The sequence below is a fragment of the Phyllostomus hastatus genome, unplaced genomic scaffold (genome assembly GCF_019186645.2).
Source record: "Phyllostomus hastatus isolate PE091 unplaced genomic scaffold, TTU_PhHast_1.1 phas_scaffold_501, whole genome shotgun sequence".
Taxonomy (NCBI): domain Eukaryota; kingdom Metazoa; phylum Chordata; class Mammalia; order Chiroptera; family Phyllostomidae; genus Phyllostomus; species Phyllostomus hastatus.
The window spans coordinates 8,932,189-8,955,608 of record NW_025334033.1 but is presented as its reverse complement, the minus strand read 5'-3'; the positions used below and the strand labels follow the sequence as shown (position 1 = coordinate 8,955,608).

At 46.1% G+C, this 23,420-nt stretch overlaps 2 protein-coding genes and 1 pseudogene across 4 annotated transcripts in view; 2 read left to right on the top strand and 1 right to left on the bottom strand.

Moving 5' to 3' along the window:
* Nucleotides 1-1,197: 1,197 nt before the first annotated feature.
* On the top strand, nucleotides 1,198-18,939 carry RMDN3 (regulator of microtubule dynamics 3). Of its 3 annotated transcripts, none has more exons than XM_045822689.1 (13): nucleotides 1,198-1,271; nucleotides 1,658-1,851; nucleotides 3,572-3,764; nucleotides 4,155-4,298; nucleotides 11,106-11,391; nucleotides 12,356-12,458; nucleotides 14,425-14,485; nucleotides 16,768-16,843; nucleotides 16,995-17,072; nucleotides 17,307-17,405; nucleotides 17,715-17,768; nucleotides 17,895-17,975; nucleotides 18,200-18,939. In XM_045822689.1, the coding sequence occupies exons 2-13, from the start codon at nucleotides 1,665-1,667 to the stop codon at nucleotides 18,251-18,253; spliced, it is 1,416 nt and encodes a 471-aa protein (XP_045678645.1). In that variant the 5' UTR covers nucleotides 1,198-1,271; nucleotides 1,658-1,664; the 3' UTR covers nucleotides 18,254-18,939. The 3 variants fall into 3 exon arrangements, with proteins under 3 accessions (XP_045678645.1, XP_045678644.1, XP_045678646.1); XM_045822688.1 differs by having other exon boundaries at nucleotides 1,198-1,316; XM_045822690.1 differs by lacking the exons at nucleotides 1,198-1,271; nucleotides 1,658-1,851 and adding an exon at nucleotides 3,143-3,222.
* Nucleotides 15,318-15,441, top strand: LOC123809048 (annotated as a pseudogene).
* Nucleotides 18,940-19,673: 734 nt separating the features above from the next.
* Nucleotides 19,674-23,420, bottom strand: part of RAD51 (RAD51 recombinase) — a 31,985-nt gene continuing 28,238 nt past the window's right edge. The window contains exons 7-10 of the mRNA XM_045822691.1: nucleotides 23,023-23,136; nucleotides 22,523-22,652; nucleotides 22,176-22,297; nucleotides 19,674-20,668 (exon numbers count right to left, since the gene is read on the bottom strand). Coding sequence (XP_045678647.1) covers nucleotides 20,545-20,668; nucleotides 22,176-22,297; nucleotides 22,523-22,652; nucleotides 23,023-23,136 — 490 coding nt within the window. The 3' untranslated portion in view covers nucleotides 19,674-20,544. The remainder of the gene's footprint in view (nucleotides 20,669-22,175; nucleotides 22,298-22,522; nucleotides 22,653-23,022; nucleotides 23,137-23,420) is intronic.

Below are 23,420 nucleotides of genomic sequence, written 5' to 3'. Positions count from 1 at the left end.
TTCTTCTCTCTCTAAAATGAATAAACATATCCTTGGGTGAAGATTAAAAAAATTGGAGGAGGACATCTAAATATTTTGGCTGTCACTAAACTAAATTTTAACTCTTAGGAAATGCTGACAATCATAGTCCATAAAATCCAGTATTTTTAGTTTCTAAAATTCCAAGAAGTTACATGAAATCACGAATAAAAAGAAATAAAAGAATCTATGGGCTGAGGGTGGTCTGCAGAGTAACACCGATTATAACACACAAACACACACAGACACACACAACCAGAAGTGGTATCTGAACCAATTTAAGCAATCAGAGATCAGGTTTCAGCCTCACCCAAATGTTAGAGGAATGAATTTTCATTTACATTCTGGAAATAGAAAAACAGCTTATAACCCTCTCCCTGGTTAATGCAATAACGACAGTGTAAGATTTTAAAAGGTGGAATTAAAAAAAGATATTATTTATTTTTAGACAGGGGAAGGGAGGGAGAAAGAGAGGGAGAGAAATATCAATGTATGGTTGCCTCTCATGTGCCCCCTACTGGGGACCTGGACCGAAACCCAGGCATGTGCCCTGACTGGGACTGGAACTGGCAACCCTTTGGTTCACAGGCCAGTCCTCAATCCACTGAGCCACACCAACCAGGGCTGCATGTCGGTTTTTCTTTTTTAGAAGGTGGGATTTTAAACAATTATTTTTTTAGCACTGATGTGTGCATCTATGATACGACTTTTTAAGCACAGAGTAAGAGTTTTTACAAAACTGGCCCCGGGGACTCGGACCTCTTGTGATCAGCCACCAATAACCAATTTATCTGTTCTAATTTGAATTGAGAAAGGCGCTAGTGTCTAGTGTTTAGTAAACGGTTTTCGTAAAAATGCATGAACAAATTAAGCCCAAATGAAGTCAGAGTTAGAGAATGGGTTATTCTAGGAGGAAGCGACAGTAGACGAGAAGGCAGAAAGATATTCTGGGAACAGCAGATAATCTGGTGTGACTGGAGAGAAGCGGCAACTCAGCTGGCCACACCGCAAGGCTTCTGCTCGAGCCTCCGCCCCCAAAAACCAACCTTCCCCTTCTCGCTCGGATTCGGTTTCCTTTTCCCGCCAGGGTGCTGGCCCCGCCCCGGAAAAAATTTGGGCGGGAGGAGCGACCTAGGGTGGTCATCTCAGTGCGCCTTCCAACGTCCCGCGGAGTTTACGGCGCTGTTTAATGACGTCACGGTCATTGACAGCGTGTGGCGGTGGCAACTGCTGCTATGGTGTTGAGCGGCCGGGTGAGGGTCTGAGTTTATTCCCTGCAAGGCCTCGGTACCTGCAAAGTACGCGGGGAAGGCCAGGAGTTTGCGGCCAGGGCGGCGGGCGTGTGGTGGGCAATGTCGCGAGGCTAGAGAGGAGGGTTTGGAAGCCCAGAAACCTGACTCTAAGATCAGGGCTAGGGGGCGTGTTGGAGGAGAGGCTGTGTCCACGCTGGGTGAGAGGCGCAGTAGTTAGGCTCTGGGGGCTGGCCGAGTCTCAGGGTCCGGAGGGGGTGAGGGTAGATGGGAACTCAGGGCATGGGCAAAGAGATGTCTCCAGGGGCTCGGCGTGGCGGTGGGTGGACCACGCTCACGAATCTCTCTCCCCACGCCCGCTTGCTCCCGGTGGCTCACGCGGGCTGCAGGTGCATCATGTCTAGATTGGGGGTCTTGGGCGGTGCCCGCTACGGGCTGGGACTGCTGTTGGGCACCGCCGCGGGCCTTGGATTCCTGTGTGCCCTTTACAGCCAGCGATGGAAACGGACCCAGCGCCATGTCCAGAACCAGCTCCTGCCCAACTCACTGGACCTCACGCAGACTTCAGAACCCGGACGCCAGGGTAGGAGCGGGTCCGCTGACCGATGGGCCGGGGAACCAGGCTGCCTTTAGCAGAACCTGTGGGACAGGACAAGGAAGGCAGGTGCTTGAGAGTCTCTCACCTTTTTGAAAAGCTTATTGAAAAGGGAAACATTCTCCCTGTTCTGTACTCTTTCTCTTATAATCCCAGGAAAGTATATTGTGAAAAGGCTGTTTAGCTTTCACTTTTAGTTCTGGCCACAATGGTGCCATATGTATATAGCACTTGCTTAGTGTTGGATGCTGTGTTTGATAGGTAGAGGAAGAGTCCTAAAGTAGGAGAAAGAAAAAACTAATCTCGCAGGAGTTCAAAATCCTGAGGCTGATGTGAGAAATTACATATTAGAATTTGAAGGGACCTTAGAGACTATCTAGTTCAGGTGTTTTTATCCTTCTTATGATGAAATCAAGATAAAAAAAAGATTGTGTTACTTTCCCAGTGGTTTTCCTAGTGGTTCATTTGTTGTAATTCCTTAGCAGTAGTCCTTCTGCTGAGGAGGGGAGAAAGTGGCCTTGTTTCCAGGAATCTTTCTTACTCTGCAGTCTCGAACACTGTTGGCTGTGTATTGTAATCTGGTGTAGATTACTACTAGAATTAACAGATTTATGCTTGCTAGCCTGTGGGTTCTGCCTCCCTGGTTTCTTTCCCGTTTTTACATTTTTCCAGTAAAATTGCCTTAGGTAACACTCAGTTTGCTGGCATTTACTGTTGGCATTTAGCGAGAGCTCATTTCAGGGCTTGGTGATGGTGTTTTTCCAGTGGGTTTTGATGGGCTTTTTCCAGGTACCTTTTCTTTCAGTAACTGTCCTTTTTCTCTTTGCTTCTCTCTGATGACAGTTAAAAGAAGTTCTTGAGCTCAGAATTTTCTTTGCTATTCTATTTCCTTAATTTAAAAAAATGATTGATTTTAGAGAAGGAAAGTGAGGGAGAGAAAAAGAGAAACATTGATTTGTTGTTCCACTTATTTACACATTCATTGGTCGCTTCTTGTATGTGCCCTGACTGGTGATCGAACCTGCTACCTCGAGTATCAGGACGATGCTCTAACTAACTGAGCTACCCAGCTAGGGCTCTTCGATATTCTTTTGGAAGTGGAAGATCAGAAGCTGAGTGAGCTCAATTTTAGTTTTGCTGTGTGGTTGGAAATGACCGGTATTTGGGCACTGTATAGAGGCACACCTTGTTTTATTGTGCTTTGCTTTATTGCACTTCACAGGCATTACTTTTTTTTTTTTAATTGAAGGCAAGGCCCTTCAGCAGCAAAAGATTACGACTCACTTTATTGTGATACTTGACCCATTGCAGTGGTCTGGAACGAAACCCGCAATATCTCCAAATTAGGCCTGTAGTCAGGTAAAGGTTTTTCTTTTATTCCAGCAGGGCAGCTGTCCAGACTTTGAGGAACCTCACTCTTGCAAGCATTTTATGTCATCTGCCATTGCATGAAATACTGCCAAAGGCCCTGGTGTGGAAGGTTCATAGAACAGCGGCTGTTGTTTGCAGATTGGGACCGCAATGCTTTTTCTGGAGAGTTATTTGGTACTTGTTAACGGGACTTAGCTGTGAACATAAGCTTTCTGAGCCTCGAGGGTCTTTGTAAATTGAACTCCAGTGAGAAGCAAGTGTTCTTGAATTCTAGGCACAAGACCTTTTCCTCACTATGTCCCATGGACATCACTGTCTCCTGTCCTCCTTCCTTCAGTGAGGCCATTGCGGGCAGTTCCAGGTGAGGCTGGAGATGCTGCGCTGCTGCCCAGCCTTTCACGAGAAGGGCAGGAGATGGTGCTGGACCGCCTGGACTTTGTGCTGACCAGCCTGGTGGCTCTGCGGCGGGAGGTGGAGGAGCTGAGGGGCAGCCTGCAGGGGCTTGCCGGGCAGATTGTTGGGGAATTCCGGTGAGTAAGGCAGCCTCCTCTCCTGCCTTTTCCCCTGCCCCTACAGGTTTTTCAGCTGAGCCTTTTGGCCTTTGCCCTCCATCTCTAAGGAGGAAGCAGATTTATAGCTTCTCACCTAATTGGCAGGGAAGCTGGCCTTGTACAAGTTCCTTGCTGCTTTTGGGCCCTCACGGTCTGTTGTAACAGCTGAAATGCTTCATCCTGACTAACCTGGTCTGCTCTGGTTTGCCCAGGGGGCTGCCCTTGTTGTTTTCTTGAGTGTAGAGACTTACCATTTTCTCTGTTCTTGTCTCTGTTCTTTGCCCTTTAATGAGGAGCGGTAGTAAGAGGCTCCTTTTCCGTGAGGGGAAAGAAAGGCTGGATGGGACCTCATGCCTCCCTGCCTTTCAGATCCCACATGGAAGAGAACCAGAGAGTGGCCCGGCGGCGAAGGTTCCCCTTCGCCCGAGAGAGGAGTGACTCCACTGGCTCCAGCTCCATCTACTTCACAGCGACTTCGGGAGGCACATTCACAGATGCTGAGAGCGAAGGGGGGTGAGTCCTCTCTCCTGGAAGTAGCTGTGGCTCTGATCAGGTTCTGTTTTGTAAAAGTAATGTTTATCAGTGGAAAATTCACACCAAACTGCTGTAAACATTTTTTGGAATAAAGTAAGGGTATAAATAAATACAGAATAGCTGAAATAAGAAAAGCCATCCCCCTCATATCACCCAGAAAAATGGAGACGTCAACAGTGGTCACTACTTGCATCTGTTGGTTTCCTCTGCATAGGCATGTTTTTTACATCATCATGTACTTTTTATTTCTATTTTCTTTTTTAAATTTTTATTTTATTTTATTTATTTATTTTTAGAGAGGGAATGGAGGGAGAAAGAGAGAGAGAGAGAGAGAAACATCAGTGTGCGGTTGCTGGGGGTCATGGCCTGCAACCCAGGCATGTGCCCTGACTGGGAATCGAACCTGTGACACTTTGGTTCGCAGCCTGCACTCAATCCACTGAGCTACGCCAGCCAGGGCTTATTTCTGTTTTCTTATAACATTAACCACAAGAACTTTATTTGCTTCACTGAGCATGCTCCCCTTTCCTAGAAGTCCTCTTCCCACAGGGAGGCTTGCGCTCTTGCCAGCTGTGCAGGTGGGAGGTGGCGGAGCCGGTAATCGGGGCCCAGCAGGTCTGACCATACGCCTTACTGTGTGGGGGGAGCAGGCGGGAGTCTCGTGGAGTCTCCAGACTTGGTCAGGCTAAAACTTTGGGTTTTAAACCGTAGTGCCATTTTGAAACTTTGGTCCCCAACGTGAAGTCTGAATAAACATCTTTGTTGCAATGCCCGATCTTGTTGCCAGCTCCAGCGATCCAGGTGGTCTGCTTGAGGTCTCCTCTGCTGACCTTTCTTCCTCCTCGAGGAAAAGGTTGGTGCAGAGAACACCTGAGTCTTCTGTTGGGTCAGAATGACTGATTTAGCTACAAACAGGCCTTTCAGGACGATCTTTGCAGGGTTGTCCGTCTTTAGCTGAAACACCTTATAACATAACAACTGGTTATTCTTCCCTGTGACAGACTGTGCTGAGCACATTAGAGGCATTTTCTCACTTAATCCTCACAAGGGTACTATGGAGTAGGGGCTGTTTTTCTGTTTCTCAGAGCAGACTTGAGGCTTAGTGAGATTTGATGCCTTGCCCAGGGTTGTACACCGACCAAGTTCAAGCTTAGCTGGGCTCATCTGCAAGGGCGTGAGGGTCTGTGATCTTAGGAATGGCGTGGTCATCAGGGCACAGAAGGGCTTTCACAGGAAGACCTGTCCCATGCAGCCCTCGGGAGTTCTGCCCGGTGACCAAGAGCTGCCACCGCTCGCTGCCCACAGCAGTGCAGTATGTTCAGTACATCATGCTCCAGAGATTTCAGCTGTGTTTTCTTGTTTGGGCCATTATATTCTCCTGCCTCTCCTCATTTGGTTTTCTAAGAAAATTAAGAATAGTATTACTCTTTTTCCATGTCACTGCCATTGGGCACCTGTGCTAGATTGAATTATAGCTCAGGGGCCTCTTGAAACAAGTGAAGTCGTGGTACAGCATTAGTGCTCCATTCATGACTACTGGTGCCTGGGTCCTCTGATCCCTATTTTCTGTATTCTCAAGGGCGAGCGCACGTGGCCCTTTTCTGTTCAATTTGCCTAATAACTCTGGGCTGAGAGATGCTTCCAGAGGCTGTTTTAGGGAGGGGTAGAATGAAATATTTGACTCATCTGGACTGAAAGGAGGACAAAATGGTTGGTAATGGGCCCTGAGACTTAAGGAGCATCTCTCTGCACCCGAGGAAGCAGGTTACTTGCGTGGGGCATTGACATTTGGATTTTGTAAGAGGGTAGGACAGGAGAGGTCACAGCTCTGCCCAAGACCAGGATGTGGAACTCAAGGTCCTTGGTGATTTCTAGAAGTTATGCAAATTTCTGTGGGCAGTGAGAGCTGGCGTTTAACCCGGGCAGCTTGTGGGTGCTCACTGGGGTTCCCGCAAGGGCAAGACACCCTGCCCGTGATGGTGGGAGAGGGATGGTGGCTTTCTTCATCAGAGCTCCAGCAGGCCACCCCGTGACTGACTTTGTGTCATGTGGAAGCCAGTGGGGGCGTGTGATGCAAGACTCTGATTTAGCTGGCTGCCATCTGGGGCAGTGGCCATAGTGACTAATTTTTTTTGCCATGGTCAGTGCATATAGGTCAAGGGGAAATAATGGGAGGAGGCCTCAAACTCTGGAATGACTTTGAACGGGTGGGCCCGAGGGCAGGAGTGCCTCTTTGAGGGATGAAAGGGTAAGAATATTTGATGGTCTACTCAACTCTACTGAAAGCTGTATTCCCTTTTCCCCCACCGGGAACTGACTGAATGCGGCAGAGGCAGAACCACTGGGTGGGTCCGCTATAACCAAATCTAGCACGGGTGCCCAATGGCAGAACCACTGTGTGGGCCCGAGCGTTGTAGTAAAGACAGCCTTTGGTTCCCTCCCTGTAAAAACCCAGCTTGCCCTAAAACACCAGCCCCTCCAGCAAGCCTTCCAGACATCCCATCCAAGAGAGATTGCCTGCGACCTCCTTTCCTTCTTGGGCGTTTGTCACCTCATTTAGGTTGGTGTTATCTTCTGCACTACTGGGAATGTCTCAGGGTCAGGTCCCATACCTGCTTTTTTTGAATGCTCCAGCTGGTCTCTCTAATGGGCTTAGGAGGATGTTAAGGAAAGAAACTTAATTGCTAGGAGGGGAGATAAGTGGAACTGAGTCCTTGATCACTCAAGGAGTAGAGTAGGATAACTTCAGGCTCCCCAACCCACAGTGGGAACAGTGTGCTCTGTCTGAATGCACAGATCCAAATGGCCTTTCCAAAGTTCCCTGCCAATCCCTTGCTGATCTCAGAAGCTGCATGGTATACCATACAAAAGGACCGCCCCTTTCTCTCTGGTGGGTTTCTCCAGGTCTGGGTTGGTGGTCCAAGAGGCGTGAGAGCATGATGTGAATACAGGGATGGCAGCCCATGTAGCTCTGGCACATGGTCCGTCTCTTCTCAAGCCCTGTAAGCCCATGGGGCTGATGTCAGTGCACACTCAGCAAGTGTTTGCCCGCTGCGCACCAGGAAGTGGGGCTGCGAGTGAGTGAGGCAAAGTTCCTTGAAGTGGGGATGAGGTGCAGTAAAAGACCTCCTCACTGCACCAGCCTTGCTGGAGCGCCCCTGCCTCATAGGGCTCTACCATCTCTCACTGTGGGTGACAATAAGGGCCCTCCTGGCCTCTCCTTCTTCGACTTTAGGACCCAGAGGGATCACAAACTAGGATTTTCTTCCTTCCTCTGCTTCCTGGAGACACTGCTGATACCCGTGCTCTAAGCATATGAGGAGGGGTCCCTTCCTGGTAGACTCTTGATTTGACCTCCTGACTGACTAAGACAGCCTTCAATCCAGCAGGGAATGGGGTCTCCCCTCTTTTTTGAAATTGGAGGTGATGAGACCCAGATAATCCATTCACCTACTTGCCTTTGGGCCTGGCTGACTAGATAGGGGCAGGTTATCGTCCAGGCCTGAGGAACAGGTTGGGAGTTTCTCTGGGATGCCCTGTGTGGTCTCACTCGTCACCACTAGGTTGATTGTGAAATCTGATGCCACTCTTCCTTGTCCCTTTATTTTTTAAGATTTTATTTATTTATTTTTAGAGAGAGGGGAAGGGAAAGAGAAATAGAGGGACAGAAACATCAATTGGTTGCCTCACGTATGCGCTCTGACCGGGGACTGAACCCACAACCCAGGCATGTGCCCTGATCAGGAATCGAACTGGAGACCTTTTGCTTCTTTGCACAATGCCCAAGCAACTGAGCCACACCAGTCAGGGTTTTTCTTGTCCCTTTAATTTCTAAAGTTTTTACTGCAAATTACTAGAGGAGAAAGATAACTTGATAACTTCTTAAAAAGCAGGGTGAAGCTAAGGCTTTAAATACCTTATAGGTTTTTATAGCAGATGTTACTAGGGCCCTTTTCTTCGGGGACTGTGGAAGCTCCTCTATAAAGCAGCAGTCAGTGTGGACTAGACACCGGGGCTGATTGCTCACTTGGCACCTTCTAGATGGAGGCTGCTTCCTTGCCATCTCTGGCTTTCTGGCCTAGCACAGCGTTCAGCCCCTGACTTTAGGCTGCCTTTTTTTTGTTTTTAATTTTTATTTATTGATTTTAGACTTCAGAGAGAGAAGGGAAGGAGAGGGATGGGGAGAAAGGGAGGGAGGGAGGGATATATATGAAGTCTGTCCTGAAAAGTCCAGCCATTGTTAATATAATGAGAATGGTTTGCACGACATCGATGTAACCTGGCAGCCAAGGAGAGTGGACTGGAATGTGCACGCGTGAACAATACTGTACTAGTTAATGTACTAGTACGTCACTGTACTGGTCAGTGGGGCTGGTAGATGCCACTGACTGAGCATGTGTACTGTGTGGCCGTCACATTCAAAATGACTGAACTAGTAGAACAATGAATCCACATCAAATTTTGCATTAAGCATTCCTCTGTGGAAACTGAGTCATCCGAAGGCTGCAGCTATGGGCAACTGGTGATTGGCAGCTTCACTTTGACAATGTGCCCACTCAAGCATCATGTCTCGTGCAGTGTTTTTGGCGGAACGTCAAATCACCTGGGTGACTCAGCCCCCCTACGGCCCAGGTTTGGTGTCCTGTGATTTCTGGCTTTTCCCAAAACTAAAATCACCTTTGAAAGGGAAGAGATTTCAGACTGTCCATGAAATTCAGAAAAATATGATGGGGCAGCTGATGGCGATTGGGAGAACTGTGTCCCAAGGTACCTACTTTTAAGAAGATGGAGGAGTCATTGTCCAATGTACAGTGTTTCTAGTATCTTCTTCAATAAATGTCTCTATTTTCATATTCTGTGGCTGAATACTTTTTGGACAGACCTCATATATATTAGGTTGGCAAAAAACTCCATATGGTTTTTTCTGTAAAATAAAAGACATTTTTCATTTTCACCAATAACTTTATTGATTTGGATATTTCGATTATGCTAGTCATCTCCTGCTTGGTATAACATTGACTGTTCTCAATTAATATCTCGATTTGATCTCTATCAACTTCAACTGGTCTACCTGACCCTAGAGCGTTGTCCAGCGAGAAATCTCCAGCATGAAACTTTGCAAACCATATTGACATGTTTGATTAGTCACTGCACCTTCTCCATACACCGCACAAATCTTTGTTGTGTTTCAGCTGCATTTTTACTTTTCTTGAAATAATAAAACACAATATACCAAAAATGTTTCATATTTTCTTCCAACTTCAATGTTGAAATGGCTATACAAAAATTCACCAATTTTGATAGGTTTTTTAAAAAAGTGCATGCTGATATGACAGCTGTCACAATACAATCTAACAAAATTGTTTCAAATGAAGTTAAAGACAACTAAGCACTACTAGAGCCATTGTATGGAAAAAAAAAACACAAATGAACTTTTTGGCCAACTGGGGGGAAAAGAGAGAGAGGAAAAAGAAAAAAATCGATTTTTTGTTCTACCTATTTATGCACTCATTAGTTGTTTCTTGTATGTGCCCTGACGGGATCGAACCCGCAACCTTGGCAGATCTGGCCAGGGCCCTAGGCTTCTTGTATTGAATTTATTTGTAGGTGTCTCCCTCATCTCCCCTTCAGTTCTGTTTTGCTCCAGCAATAGGGATCCTCCCCGTCTCTCTCATTCCAAGATGGAGGAAAGCTTGTCCCTGGTCTTCTCATGTGCTTCAGAACCTTCTGGCTCACAGAACCTACATTTTCTTACTCAGTCTGTAGGCCTGTCTGCACAAGTCTTACCTTCCTCCCTGCTCAGTTTTTGTCTGATTCAGTTGGCAGTTAGGAAAAACACCCTAATCAGCTGCTGGTAGAGACCAAGATCTGAGAGAAATTTGGCTTTCTGTTCAATGGGTGCATTGAGGTTGGGGTTCCCTAGGAGACCCCTGGCTTATGGTGGCCTCAGATACTTCCCCAGGGGGTTCTGTTTTCATCTTCCTCCTCTCCTGCTTCTAGCTACAAATGGCCGTCACTCCACCCCCAGCAATTCCAGACATTTCTAAGGGCTACTTCTGTTGTAGTTTAGGTTTGGTTACTGACCTGGGATAGAGTACACATTGAATTGAGAAAGAAAATGTGGATATCTGGCTGCCCACGGCCTCCGAGGCTGGCACCCACCCATGTTGGTTCTGACAGGTGCCTTTGGCTGATAAAGCAAAAGTGATTGGCCGAGAGCCTGGTGAGCCATGTAGCTCAGGAGATCAGCTCCACCTACTTTAAAGTTTTGGGTTTTCCAAAACTTTTCCCATTACCATTTAGTCCCTTTATACCCCCTAAAGTTTGTATCTTAAACATTCATTTCTTTTTTAGTTATAAGAATATATGCTCACTAAAGCAATCATATTAAAAGATGAAAAATAATTTCCTTTTAATTCTTCTACCCTGAGAGGTTGACTGGCAACCTTTTGGTACATACCTTTCCAGGCTTTTCTTTTTCCCTATTTTCTGGCAGATTTGGTAATAGCTAAGCAAGGGATTCTCATAATAGCCCCTCACTGTCACAGTGCCCCCAGAGTTGGTCACTCTTCCCTTAAATCATTTTCCTAGCCCATAGTTCTCATAGGAAGCTTTCTTTAGAGGACTAGTTTTTTGCCTCTCAGTGAGGGGGAATGTTTCTTAGTTGGTGCTCTGGACAACAGTGTCATGGAGAGTCCCTCTTTGTGGGTAGGGGATTAGACCCTAGAGCTCTAGGGCTGAATGACCCCTTCTTTGACCTTGTAACTTAACGTTTCTCTGTCACAGTTACACAACAGCTAATGCCGAGTCTGACTATGAGCGGGACTCTGACAGGGAGAGTGAAGACGGGGAAGATGAAGTGAGCTGTGAGACTGTGAAGATGGGGAGAAAGGATTCTGTGGACCTGGAGGCAGAGGTGGCTTCAGGCCCGGTTCCCAGAGCCCTGGAGGCTGAAGACTCCCCTGACTTGGAGGACCTGCTGCCCCTCCTACAGCAAGCTGATGAGCTGCACCAGGGCAGTGAGCAGAGCAAGCGGGAGGGCTTCCAGCTGCTGCTCAACAACAAGCTAGCGGTGAGGCTCCAGCTGCCTGTCTGCTGGCCCCTCCTCCCTGCTGACTTCTAGGGAATGAGAGCAGGCTACTGTGGTTATTGACCCTGCGAGGTGACATGGGAAGGAAAAGGAGGGTGAGATGGCTGGTTCTGCACCTGTCCCCCAGGGTTGAACATCCTCTTCCAAGGGGCTAAATGCCACCCCTAGGGTTACTGCCTGCTCCAGAGCTTCCTCCTGAGGGCAGTCCTCTGCCTTCTGTAGAGTCACTGCAAGAACTCCACCTGTCACAGTACAGAGAACTGTGGAGAGAACTGGAATGTCCTTTCTTTTCCCTTGAAGCAGAGCCCACGCTGCACACCCCATTTGAAGTTAACACCAGGGGTAAATGTGGAGCTCACTCAATTGCAATTCTCTTTTCCTCTAGTTCATGGCCAGAATTTATGTTCACCCAAGTCTATAAATGTCCCCCAAATTGGAACTTTCCCTTTTTTTGGGCATACTGCAGAATGAGGGCATTCTGGCCTGCTGATAGGATAAAAGTAAACGTGAACTCCAAGATGTAATGAGGCACAGAAAAAGAGCCTTTTTAAAAAAGAATTTATTTTTAGAGAGGGGAAAGGAGAGAGACATCAATATTGTGGTTGCCTCTTGCACGCCCCCTACTGGGGACCTGGCCCACAACCCAGGCATGTGCCCTAACTGGAAATTAAACCAGTCACCTTTTGGTTCGCAGGTCAGCACTCAATCCACTGAGCCACACCAGCCAGGGCAAGAAAAAGAATCTTGATGACACAATGAAAAAAAAAAAAAAGTGAAAGGCCCAGGAAACCGAGGCCGTGTGGGGATGTGGGACTGCATAAAACTGGGCTGTCAGTCAGCATTTGTAACACTAGCCTGGAAACTTGAACCTAGGGTGTGGGAAGGCCAGAGCCCCAAATCTCTGAGGAAAGAGGGGCCTCCATCATTTTCTCTGTTTGGTCTGTAGTATGGAAGTCGGCAGGACTTCCTCTGGTGCCTAGCCCGGGCCTACAGCGACATGTGTGAACTTGCTGAAGAGGTGAGCGAGAAGAAGTCATATGCTCTTAGTGGTAAGTGCTAACAGGTTCCTGGTGGGAAGGTGACTGATTGTGGGGATGGAGCCAGCCCACCTGCTTGGGGCCCAGAGGAACCGCCGAGATACAGACTGCCAGGGCAGTTGTAGCTCAGTTACTTATTAGGGATTAACTCTGGCTCCCAGGGATCCTTGATATAGAGAACAATCTCTGCTTGTCGGTATGATTTGGGAGTGTTTTTATGAGTACTTGTGTGTAGCAGCCTAATTCTTTGTTCTTAATCCCCAAGCACAAAGAGGGCAAAATCTCCTATCTTAATCTGAAGGTTTTTTTGCTGGCTTCAGTTGTGGGGCAGGTAATCTAACGACGAATGGAGTGTTATTTGGTGAGCACCTGCAAGTAGTATTTTGGGAGAACACTGCTAGCTTAGAAGTCCCTGGAATCTACTTAGCAACTGCTGCCACCTCTGTGCCCTGGGGAATAGGGCATATCTAATTTATGTCAGCCTCAGGGCTCATCCCTCTCTGCCATTGTCACCAAGAATCCTGCTGTAAGTGACTGGTTTTGTGGAAGGTGATGTGCCCTGCCTTGCCACACACCTGAGGCATGCACCATCAGTGGGCCTCAATGTCTTGTGATTCCATGATCTAAAATGGATCTGTCTACACTCCTACTTTTATAAGTACAGCCTTGTAAATTTTTGAGGATTCTGATCAGTTTTTGGTTTATTTTTGGTATCTACAAGAACATTTCCTTTCCCTCTGGTCATTGAGCATGTCTTATTAGGAGCCCCCACAGCCAGCATTGGTCTGGTTTCCCGAGCTTAGCACCCTGGACAGGTTGGTTCCTGTTGGAGGTCAAATGGCTCTGCAGTATCTTGGGAAGCCCCACTGTGGGACCCTAGCTTTTTAGGACCATCCTTGCTGGGTCTACAGTTCTTCATTTTGTTCTGCCTCTGGAAGCTGGACCACCAGGGGGAAGCTATTCTTTGGGATCTCAGGAGATATATGTTCACCCCCATGGCTAACTTGGCAGGGACTGTTTCTCATTTTTAATTTATTTCCCTAGTGAGACAGTGCTGTGAAGGGGAGGGAGAGAAATCCCTTTAGAGACAATGCTCTTCATTGGTGGGGGCACATGGTCCTTCTGTTTGGGAAGGGAGATGGAAGGTTCTCGTCAGTCGTCTTAAAAATTTATTTGTTGCATATACAACATACCATAATTACTGTCACTTAAGGATAAAGAAACATTTCAGATTAGCCAATCTACCATTCCAACACATGACTTTTGTTCCATTTTAATCAAAGGAGTTCTCCATTTTGCAGGGTGCACTTTTTTCCATTGCATAGGCATGATGGTCCTCATCTGGAAGGCTCCATGCTCCTTGTCACTCTAGGGGACCCTTGTCAAGAACTTTCATGTGTTTAGGCCTCAATTTCTTTGTTAGTCTTGGTGCCTAGAAAACTTAAGACTGAGGTGAAAGTCACCTCTGGGCATACCTCAGTCCATTTGGCTTTGGTGAAGAGTTTTGGCCTACAGCTGTGATTAATGTTCTCAGATCACTGATCCTTTTGAGAATTGTTGAAGCTGTGAACCCTCTCTCCTTGGAGAGATTCCTGGACACCTTGAAGCCTATTCACAGACCCCAAATAACAGACCCTCCATGGTCAGGTGTATTGGGCAGTTTCACATCGGCTTTGGGTCCCTTCATGTTTGAAGTCCTGGGGGTGAATAGGGTGTTCACCCACCATCAGTGGGTGCTATGAACACAAGCCAGCTGGGTCAGGTGATGACAGAGATCAGAGAGGCGAGGTGAAGCAGAAGCCATCCCTGAGAAGCTATTTGCAGCTTTTCACTCTGTTCAAGTTCACAACTATTTCCAATCAAGTCCAGGCTGGGTAGGCATCCGTGAGAGCTGGAGCAGTCATTCTTCCCAAAAGCCTCCTCTTAGGAAGTGTGCTTGGGAGGCCTTTGCCAACTCTGGATCACCTTTGTCCTATAGGAAAAGAAGAAGCCGAGGCCGCTCTGGAGAAGGGGAATGAGAATGCTGACTGTCACCAATGGTAATAACGCCACGCAGGGTCCCAGGAAGAGCCAGCAGAATGGAGGGGGAGGGGCTGTATGGTCTCTGCCCTGGCCAAAAAGGCATCTGCCAGAAGGACCAGGAGAGGGAGCTTTGGCCGTTACTGCCATATGCCCCACCCTACCCCCAGGTGGGGACATAGAGAAGTTTTCTTTGGCAGGTGCCTTCAGGATGAGGCAGGGGAGAGTATAAGCTTTATTCTTTTTTCCTGTTGGGGCTTGGAGAAATGAGCAGCTTTGTACGCCACCTTAGCTACAAAATTTATGGGTTCTTGGCTCCTCAGGGAGCCAGCTTGCAGCTACCCTCCCCTGTACAACATCCTCTTTCCTCTAGCTGCTACCCTGGCTGGTGGTGAGCTTTGGCTTCTTTGCTTGGCTTGCAAGAATAAAAATGGATGTGAGTTCCCCCCCAGGAAGTTTAGTCAGTTTCTTTGCTTACAAAAACAGCAGCCCTGTTTGTGGTCTCATGTGAGGCAAAGTTCTGCCAGTTTGCATGGGTTAGGGCCAACCTAGGGCCTGGTCCCAGCACCTCAGAGTTAGTGAAAATGTTCCTTTCCTGCCTCTTCTTTCCATCTCTGTCCTCAGACTGAGCTCTGCCTGTTGCTGAAACTTTATCTCTGCAAGGCGTCTTCTCAGAGGCCAGGTCATCACTGTTACTAGAGTGTCACAGGTGCTACTTCTCTGTGGGCTTCCTTGGGGCTCCTGGATTCCCAAGAATGGAAATCGGCCTCATGCTTTCTTATTCTTGGAAAACAGCTATTTGGACTAAATATGGAAATGAGCCTCTGGAAGTATCTGATAGAAATACCCCCAGGCCTCCCGGTGCTTACCACAGGCTGTCCTTACACTGCCTGTACAGAAAGAGGCAGAGTAAACCCACCCCATATACACCTCAGCCCAGGCCCTTTGCCTGGTCTGTATTGTGAATGGGATGTGGACCCTGGCTCGTGGGGTCCACATCATGGATGAAATGAGAGACAAATTCACATGGACTACCGAGTCCTGTGGAGGAAAAGGGACGGCATGGCTTCTCTCTCAAGGGGAGGAAAAGCCTTGGACCTGGCTCCAATCCGTTTTTATTGTCTTACTGGGCACATGACAAGATTCTCATTAACTATGCACAGGCTCGCTTTAGGTGGTTACCTTATACAGAAAACAAAGGAGAGGATGCTGGTAATCACACCACAGAAGAGATATTTGCAAATGAAAAGGCAAAAGCAATTGAACTGGTTACACTCATCCTTGGAAGGTTTAGCATGGATTTTAGGGAGTCGCTTTGCAGTAAATGTCCTCAATTCAGGGTGAGGGAGTTTTAGCAAAAAGCAAGACTCGTAGCGGCCTAGGTACATTGCAGGCCTGATTCCCCACAGGAAAACCTATCCATGGGCGTGGGTCCTGTGCATCTCCCAGTGGGAGCTGGGCCCACGCCACACAGAGTGGCCTCCCACATCTCCCCCGTTGTTTTTTGTTAGGACCGCTATAGATCCCACAAAACTTGCTGCTTGCTGGTCTCCCACACGAATGGGGAGACATGGAGAAGAAAAAATACCCCCAGATAATTGGTGAATATATGAAAAAGCACCTTGGGCCTTTAGACACTCATTTACTGTCAACTGTGCCCTGGAAACAATGCTGGAGGGATGAGGTCATGAGACCTGTGTCCTTCCACACACAAGATGGGAAGCTGGTTGGCTGGCTTTGTCCCCCTGGAAGGATGTGAAGGAGGGCTGAAATCAGAAGCCCTTCTTCCTTTGCTTCTATTGGTTCTCAAATTAACATCAGAAATTCCTAGACTATCTCATCCCAATTTGATTGTTCCAGAGTACAGCTGGTATATGTGTATACTGCCAAGGCTAATGAGACCTCTTTTTTAGTGTCTGCTCAGGAGAGAAAAAGCAATGTACTTGGGTATCCTACCCTATGATGCTGATTGTTAGAGAACTGCTTTTTAAGTTTTTATGGTACCTATGTATACTCATTACGAGAAATTTGTTGGACATCTGGATCAAGACCTTGCCCAAATATTAAGTGTAAGAGACTTACTGCGGAGGACTCAGCTTTTTTATACCCAATATGTATACTTAGGAGAGCCTACCACTGTGTTCGCAAAAAGAATATGAATTGGAACCACAGGTCTGTGAAAATACAAATTATCTACAGATATCTTCAGCTCTAAGTTGAGGGTGCAGGGGTGATGCCACTAGGCCATGGGCTGGGAGTCCATCCTTGTCCCTCCCTGAGCTTGCTGCTGCTTCCCCCTCAGGTATGCAGTGCTTTGTGGTCAGCTGGCTGAGCATGAGGGCATCCAGCGGCGCATCCAGAGTGGCTTTAGCTTCAAGGTGAGGAAAGGCTTCTCTTCTTTCCCTCGTGCTGTCCATATTCCCTGCTCCGTCTTAGCTCCTTGCGAAGGCTGTTTCTTCTATAATGACTTGCCCCTCTTCCCTGATCAATTCTGGTGTCTGGTGTTTATATTTATATCTTTCCCCTCAGGAACATGTGGACAAAGCCCTTGCTCTCCAGCCAGAAAACCCCATGGGTCACTTTCTCCTTGGCAGGTGGTATTACCAGGTGAGCTAAATTCCAGGGCTTAATATAAGGACCCTTAGTGCCTGTGACACTGATCTTCTTGCAGTGAAAATTTGGGAGCAGGGGCCTCAGTCTGGCTCAAGTGCATTTCCTCTGAATGATGTTACTGTGATTGGACCCAGTCCTGAACTTGTTTCTTTTCAGTACAGAATATGCAATATTTCTAAAAAATACTTGCTAAAACTTTTTATTTATACCTTGATCTTTTGGTGGCAGGTTGCTCACCTGAGTTGGCTGGAAAAAAAAACTGCTGCAGCCTTGTTTGAAAGCCCTCTCAGTGCTACTGTGCAGGATGCTCTCCAGAGCTTCCTGAAGGTATTGGGGGGCGGGGAGGAAGGGAAGGGGTGGACAATAGTCAAGAATGCCCCGGTGACACCACTCTTCCTAACGACATTGTTTGGAGGGGTTTCTGGCAGGGGGCAGTTCTGTTTGCCTATTCTACGGGAAATCAGAACCACCTGGAGAGCTTATTAAAAAAATAAAAATTTATATATATATAATTTCCACCCAGCCCCAGACCCACTAAATCAGTCTCCAGGTGGAGGACTGGAAATCTCTAAAATACCTCAGAGCCTGCCATAAATTTGGGAGCACCTTACTGAAATGTCTTCCTCCCTCCTCCAGGCTGAAGAAATCCAGCCAGGATTTTCCAAAGCAGGAAGGGTATATATTTCCAAGGTAAAGTCACCTATTTCAATACAGATGAAAAGTGTGTATGTTGATAATATTCTGAAAACTCCTAAAGCATACCTACTTATGCCCTTCTAGTATTTCTCCCAGGTGTTCACTATTGTCTTTTCTCAGTGCTACAGAGAACTAGGACAAAACTCTGAAGCCAGACAGTGGGTAAAGCTGGCCAAGGAACTACCGGATGTCACTAATGAGGTAATACTTTTAAGAACTTTTCTAATACTGGGCTCATCAAGTCATTCCTGGACCTTCTTCCCTTGAAATCTTATTTCCCTAGAAAAGAGTCTATACACTTTTGCCTGTCGGCGCTATGATAACAGCTCAGAAAGGAAGCAAAGGACCCTTCTTCTCGGGTACCAGTGGTTTGGGAAATGGTGGCTTAGATTCTGGGTCCTAGTCTTGTTCTCTTGTCTCCCTAGGATTCAGCTTTCCAGAAGGACTTGGAAGAACTGGAAGTAATTTTAGGAAACTAACCACATTACAATGGCCTTCATGACTTGAGAAATACCACTGCTTAAGGGGGATGAAAATCAAGTCTTTTTTCCCCCTTAGACCCTGCTTAGATCAGGAAACTGAGCAGACTGGTTAAGGGAGTATCCTGGCTCCTGGGCCTAACTAGTACGGCTACCATCTTCTTACCTGTTGTCCACTGGTTACTTTATTCTAATTGTTCAACTAATCTGCAATTGGGGAAGTACTTAATTAAGCCTGAGTTTCTGTTGTAATCTCCCTTAAGTGAATTCTTGAAAAATTAAGACCTATTCTAGGAGTGAATGTGGGTAGAGAACTGAAGGCCTCCTTCTAACTGCGGGTAATGTGAACGGACCTCAAAGAGCTGTAAGAACAAAACACAGAACTTGTACTCTCCAATCCCATCTTTTTCACTGATTAATATTCAACACCAAATTACATAGTCCTAAAATCATATCCTATCTATCAAGGTAAAAGGAAGGGTCAGGGCAGTCCATGGACACTGCCCTCATTTTACCTATCATGTTGATTCTAACTGTATTCCTGGGCCGAGGGGCTGGACGTCTTGGCTGCTTTTGGAATGACGGTTGTGCATAAGGCTTATGAGACAGTAAAATGATGATCTGAGGAGTTGCCTGGAATATATTTTGGTACAAACTTAAAATAAACCAAATTTGATTAGAAGCGATTATATTCCCCTATGTTTATTTGTTATCAACTCCTTATGCTTGACACTTCCGTAACCGTTACCTACTTTAGAGGCTGTTGTAGACAAGTAGAAAGCAGTACTGAAGAGTTTAGAATATGCTCTCTGGTTAATGCTATTTCAGCGAAAATTTTCTTTACATGTAAAATAGAGGCAGAGAGCTGACTTTTAGCCTAATAAGGCCTATTCCAAGTAAGCAGGTGTTCCCTGACCCACTTTGAGCAGCAGCACAAAGCCTAATCCCACCTATGAGGAAAATTAAGACAAATTTCTAAGACAAAGACATTTATACTTCATAGGTCCTAAAATACTGAGATGCTTTTATACAAAAACCAAGCTTTCATTCCAGAATCTGTCACTGTGGCTTTATTCTACCACCCTAGGTATGTCTTTTGGTAAGAGAAGACCGAAGAGATACTCCATTATTAAAAGTCAGGAAACAGAACTGCTTTTAAAACAAAGCTGCACCAAACTGTATCTCCCTATGTGCACTAGGACAGACACAGGCGCCAGCAGAGATTTTCACTGCCTTTCCTCCCAGTACTAGCTGAGAGGCCTTTTAAAATTAGAAGAGCTTGTTAAAACCCATCCTGAGTAGAAGTTTAAAGGAGAAGAAGAGTATATCAACCCCCTGAAGCAGAATAACCCAGGGAAGCATCCGAGTTCTACAACATGAGACTTACAGAATAAAAACAAAGGCCACAGGAAAGCCATGGTATATCCATCTTGTAATAGTATATTAGGTTGAAGGACAATAAGCTCAATCATCTGAATGTAGGACTTTCCTTCTAAATTTCAATTTTAAAGTAATAGAAACTGACCACCCCTACCCAGTGCCAAAAATATAAATGCCCTATCTTGAAATATTTAGTTTGTTCCAGAGTAACTCCTATAAATAGCAGTCACTACAAATAACTACTTTATAGCAGTCCCACCCTCAATCTACTTAAGCCTCTGAAATGCGTATGATTCCAGAATTATCTTGATGCTCTTAGCAGTAAAAACAAAACGAAAAAACAAAATCAAGCACATAGGTGGTTAAAGGCTGGTGGCTCAGCAGGTCTGCTCAGTATTCTTTAACTAAAAACAAACTCTTACATAAGATAATTCAAGCATACAAACTTAAAAGCCTCTGTCTGACTGACAGATTTACTGACAGAGAAAAAGAACCTCTGAGGAGACCTATTCCCTTTGCCACAAAGCTAAGACATTTGTTTTCAACATTATTCAGACAGTGAGGAAAGAGGTCTCCCCAGCTCTAGTTCTCCTGGAGGCACAAGATTGTCCAGCTGTTAGTCACGAGTCAACCACAAGGCACTATGTCAAAGGTATGCCATACACCAACCCCTAAAACCAAAGAATTCACATAGAGATTAACACACTCTCTAGAGAAGGAATAAACAGATCCATCTGTGACTACTGACCTGTCTCCTGTTTACACCACCAGAAAAGCTGATATAATAGATATTTTCCCAGAAGCCTTTTTTTGGCAGTCACAACAGGAAGAGGCCCACGAGAAGCCCCAGGGAGCAGTCTTCTCCACTACGCTGCGGCACTTAGGTTCATCACAGGAAACAACCCAATGACTCAGTCTTTGGCATCTCCCACTCCGTCTGCATTGATGGCAAACATAGCTTCAGCCTCGGGAAGACAGGGAGAGTCGTAGATTTTGCAGATCCTGGTTTCTCCTCTTCCTTTTCTCAGGTAAAGTCTGACCCAAAGACACAGACCAAAATACCCAAGTTATTATAACTAAAAAATTCTATTCCTGACTATTTATGGTAGAACTAAAAAAAGTTTGGATGTATATACTTCTTAAAAGGACTTCTGGAATCTTTCTGTATACCTTGGAGTACTTCCAACCTGGATTTCTATCCTGTCCTCCCCGACCTTAGTGGATTTTCCATATTAAAACAATTATTTTCTTTGAGTAAAAAAAAATTTTATTTACTGATTTTAGAGAGAGAGAATGGGAGTAGGGAGAGAGGGAGAGAATCATCGATTTATTGTTTCACTCATTTATGCACTCATTAGCTGACTCTCGTGTGTGCCGTGACTGGGTATCCAACTACAAACATGGTGTATCAGGACAGTGCTATAACTAATTGAGTTGCCTGGCCAGAGCCAATTATTTCCATTCATTCATTCATAGAGAAGGGAAGGGAGGGAGAAAGAGAGGGAGAGAAACATCAATATGTGTGAGAGACAATGACTGACCAGTTGCCTCTCGCATACCCCCCCCACTGGGTACCTGGCCCACAACCTAGGCATGTGCCCTGACTGGGAATCAAACCAGTGACCCTTTGGTTTGCAGGACAGCACTCAATTCACTACGCCACACCAGCGAGGGCTATTTTCTTTTAATAATGAGAGGGAGGCATATGCTTCATATTCAGCCCTCGACATTTGAGGGCTTTTAATTATTATTATATTTTAAAGATTTTATTGTTCTGGCTGGTGTGGCTCAGTAGATTGAGCGCTGGCCTTCGAACAAGAGTTGCTGCTGGTTCGATTCCCAGTCACGGCACATGTCTGAGTTGCAGGCCAGGTCCCCAGTAGGGGGTGCGTGAGAGGAAACCACACATTGATGTTGCCCTCCCTCCTTTCCCCTCTCTCTAAAAATAAATAAATAGCCCTGGCTGGCATAGCTGGATTGAGTGCGGGCTGCGAACCAAGTATTGCAGGTTCGATTTCCAGTCAGGGCAGATGCCTGGGTTGCAGGCCATGGCCCCCAGCAACTGCACATTGATGATTGATTCCCTCCCCCTCTCTCTCTCCCCGCCTCCCTTCCCTCTCTAAAAAAATAAAAATAAATAAATAAAATCTTAAAAAGTTTTTCTTAATGTATTCATCTTCAGAGAAAGGGGGAGGGAGGGAGAAAATAGGAAAGAAACATCTATTGGTTGCCTTTCCCATTCCCCCAGCCTGGGACCTGGCCGACAACCCAGGTATGTGCTCTGACTGGGAACTGAACCTGTGACTTTTTGGTTTGCAGGATGATGCTCAACCCACTGAGCCACACCAGTCAGGGCGCTTTTAATTCTTTTATGAACTAAAAGCAAACACGTACAGTAACCAAAGCATGATAATTAGATTTAGCAAAGGCTCCTTTGTCCAATTACATAATTGTAGCTTTAACAGGGAAATGTTGTATTTTCATGTCTGCTTCATAGTTAACACGGCATTCCAAGATGAAGTCATCTATTCTCTCACTTTACCTGGTTGTTGAGGCATGAGCAATGATATTTCCTCCAATAGGTTTTTTAGGATCTGCAGCAAACATGGCTGCTCCATCCACTTGGGCTACCACCTGGTTGGTGATTACCACTGCTACACCAAACTGATGAAGAAAGGATAAATGTCATTTTTTGTGGCCACAGACATTTCAAGGACCTTACTAAGGCCACCCCTTTCCCTCGAAAACCAATGAACGACTCAAGTTTCTCCTCATATCTAACTGATATCTGGATGATAACCAAGCCCTGATGTCCTGGCCTCCCAGCAAGTCCTCTGGAATCCATGGCCCCTGAAAATAGTTATCCTCTGTCACTACCCCACAACTCACCTCATCAGCAAGTCTCAGAAGCATCCGCAGAAACCTGGCCAAGTGCATCTGCCTGGCTGAAAGTTCACCTCGACCGGAATAGTCTGTTCTGTAGAGGGCAGTGGCACTGTCTACAATGAGCAGTGCATACCTACAAGGAACAAGGGTTCTCTGAAGCCTATTTCTAGTTTATGTCAGATTCTGCTTCATTCCTCACTATACCAAAGTCCCATATTCATAGTTATACTTCTACATAGATGTTTCATTAACGTATTTGTGTAACCTTCATGGTCTGAGGTACCATTTAACAAGGTAAAATTTCCAACCAGTTCAGGTGGATTATGGCTTCATTTTTTAACAGTGACTTGACTTAACTAGAAAGCAAGACTGTCAGAATAGGAACTAAACCTCAAATCTCTCCATTTCTAATTCAAGGTACTATCAATTTGGTTAAATAGCTTGTATAAGATTCAAGGTAAGGGCCCTGGGAGCATATTCAGTGTCTTCTACTGAGCACATACCTGGACTCTACCATCATAGCTGATGCCTGATAAAGCAGCTGGGTCTGGTGGTCTGTGTTGAACCCACGAGCATATGCTACATTATCTAGGACATCACTGCCAGAGAGGCCATATCTGGAAGAGAGGAGAGACATTTTTAGGCTGCACACAGAACTCAGGCAGATGAGAAGTTACCTGGATGGTTAGGTAAGAGGTGGTGTTGGAGCCAACACACATTAATTCCCTTCCTATTAGGAAGTCCAGTCCAGACAAAAGAGGGAGAGATGACAGCACTGCTTTGAAATAGATCTATCTGGCAGGGCTTCAAAATAAATCTATCGAAAACTCCTGAAGTGTAAATTTCCAAATATAAGGAAACATTGTTCTCCTGGATAAACCAAGAAAACATGTGACAGACT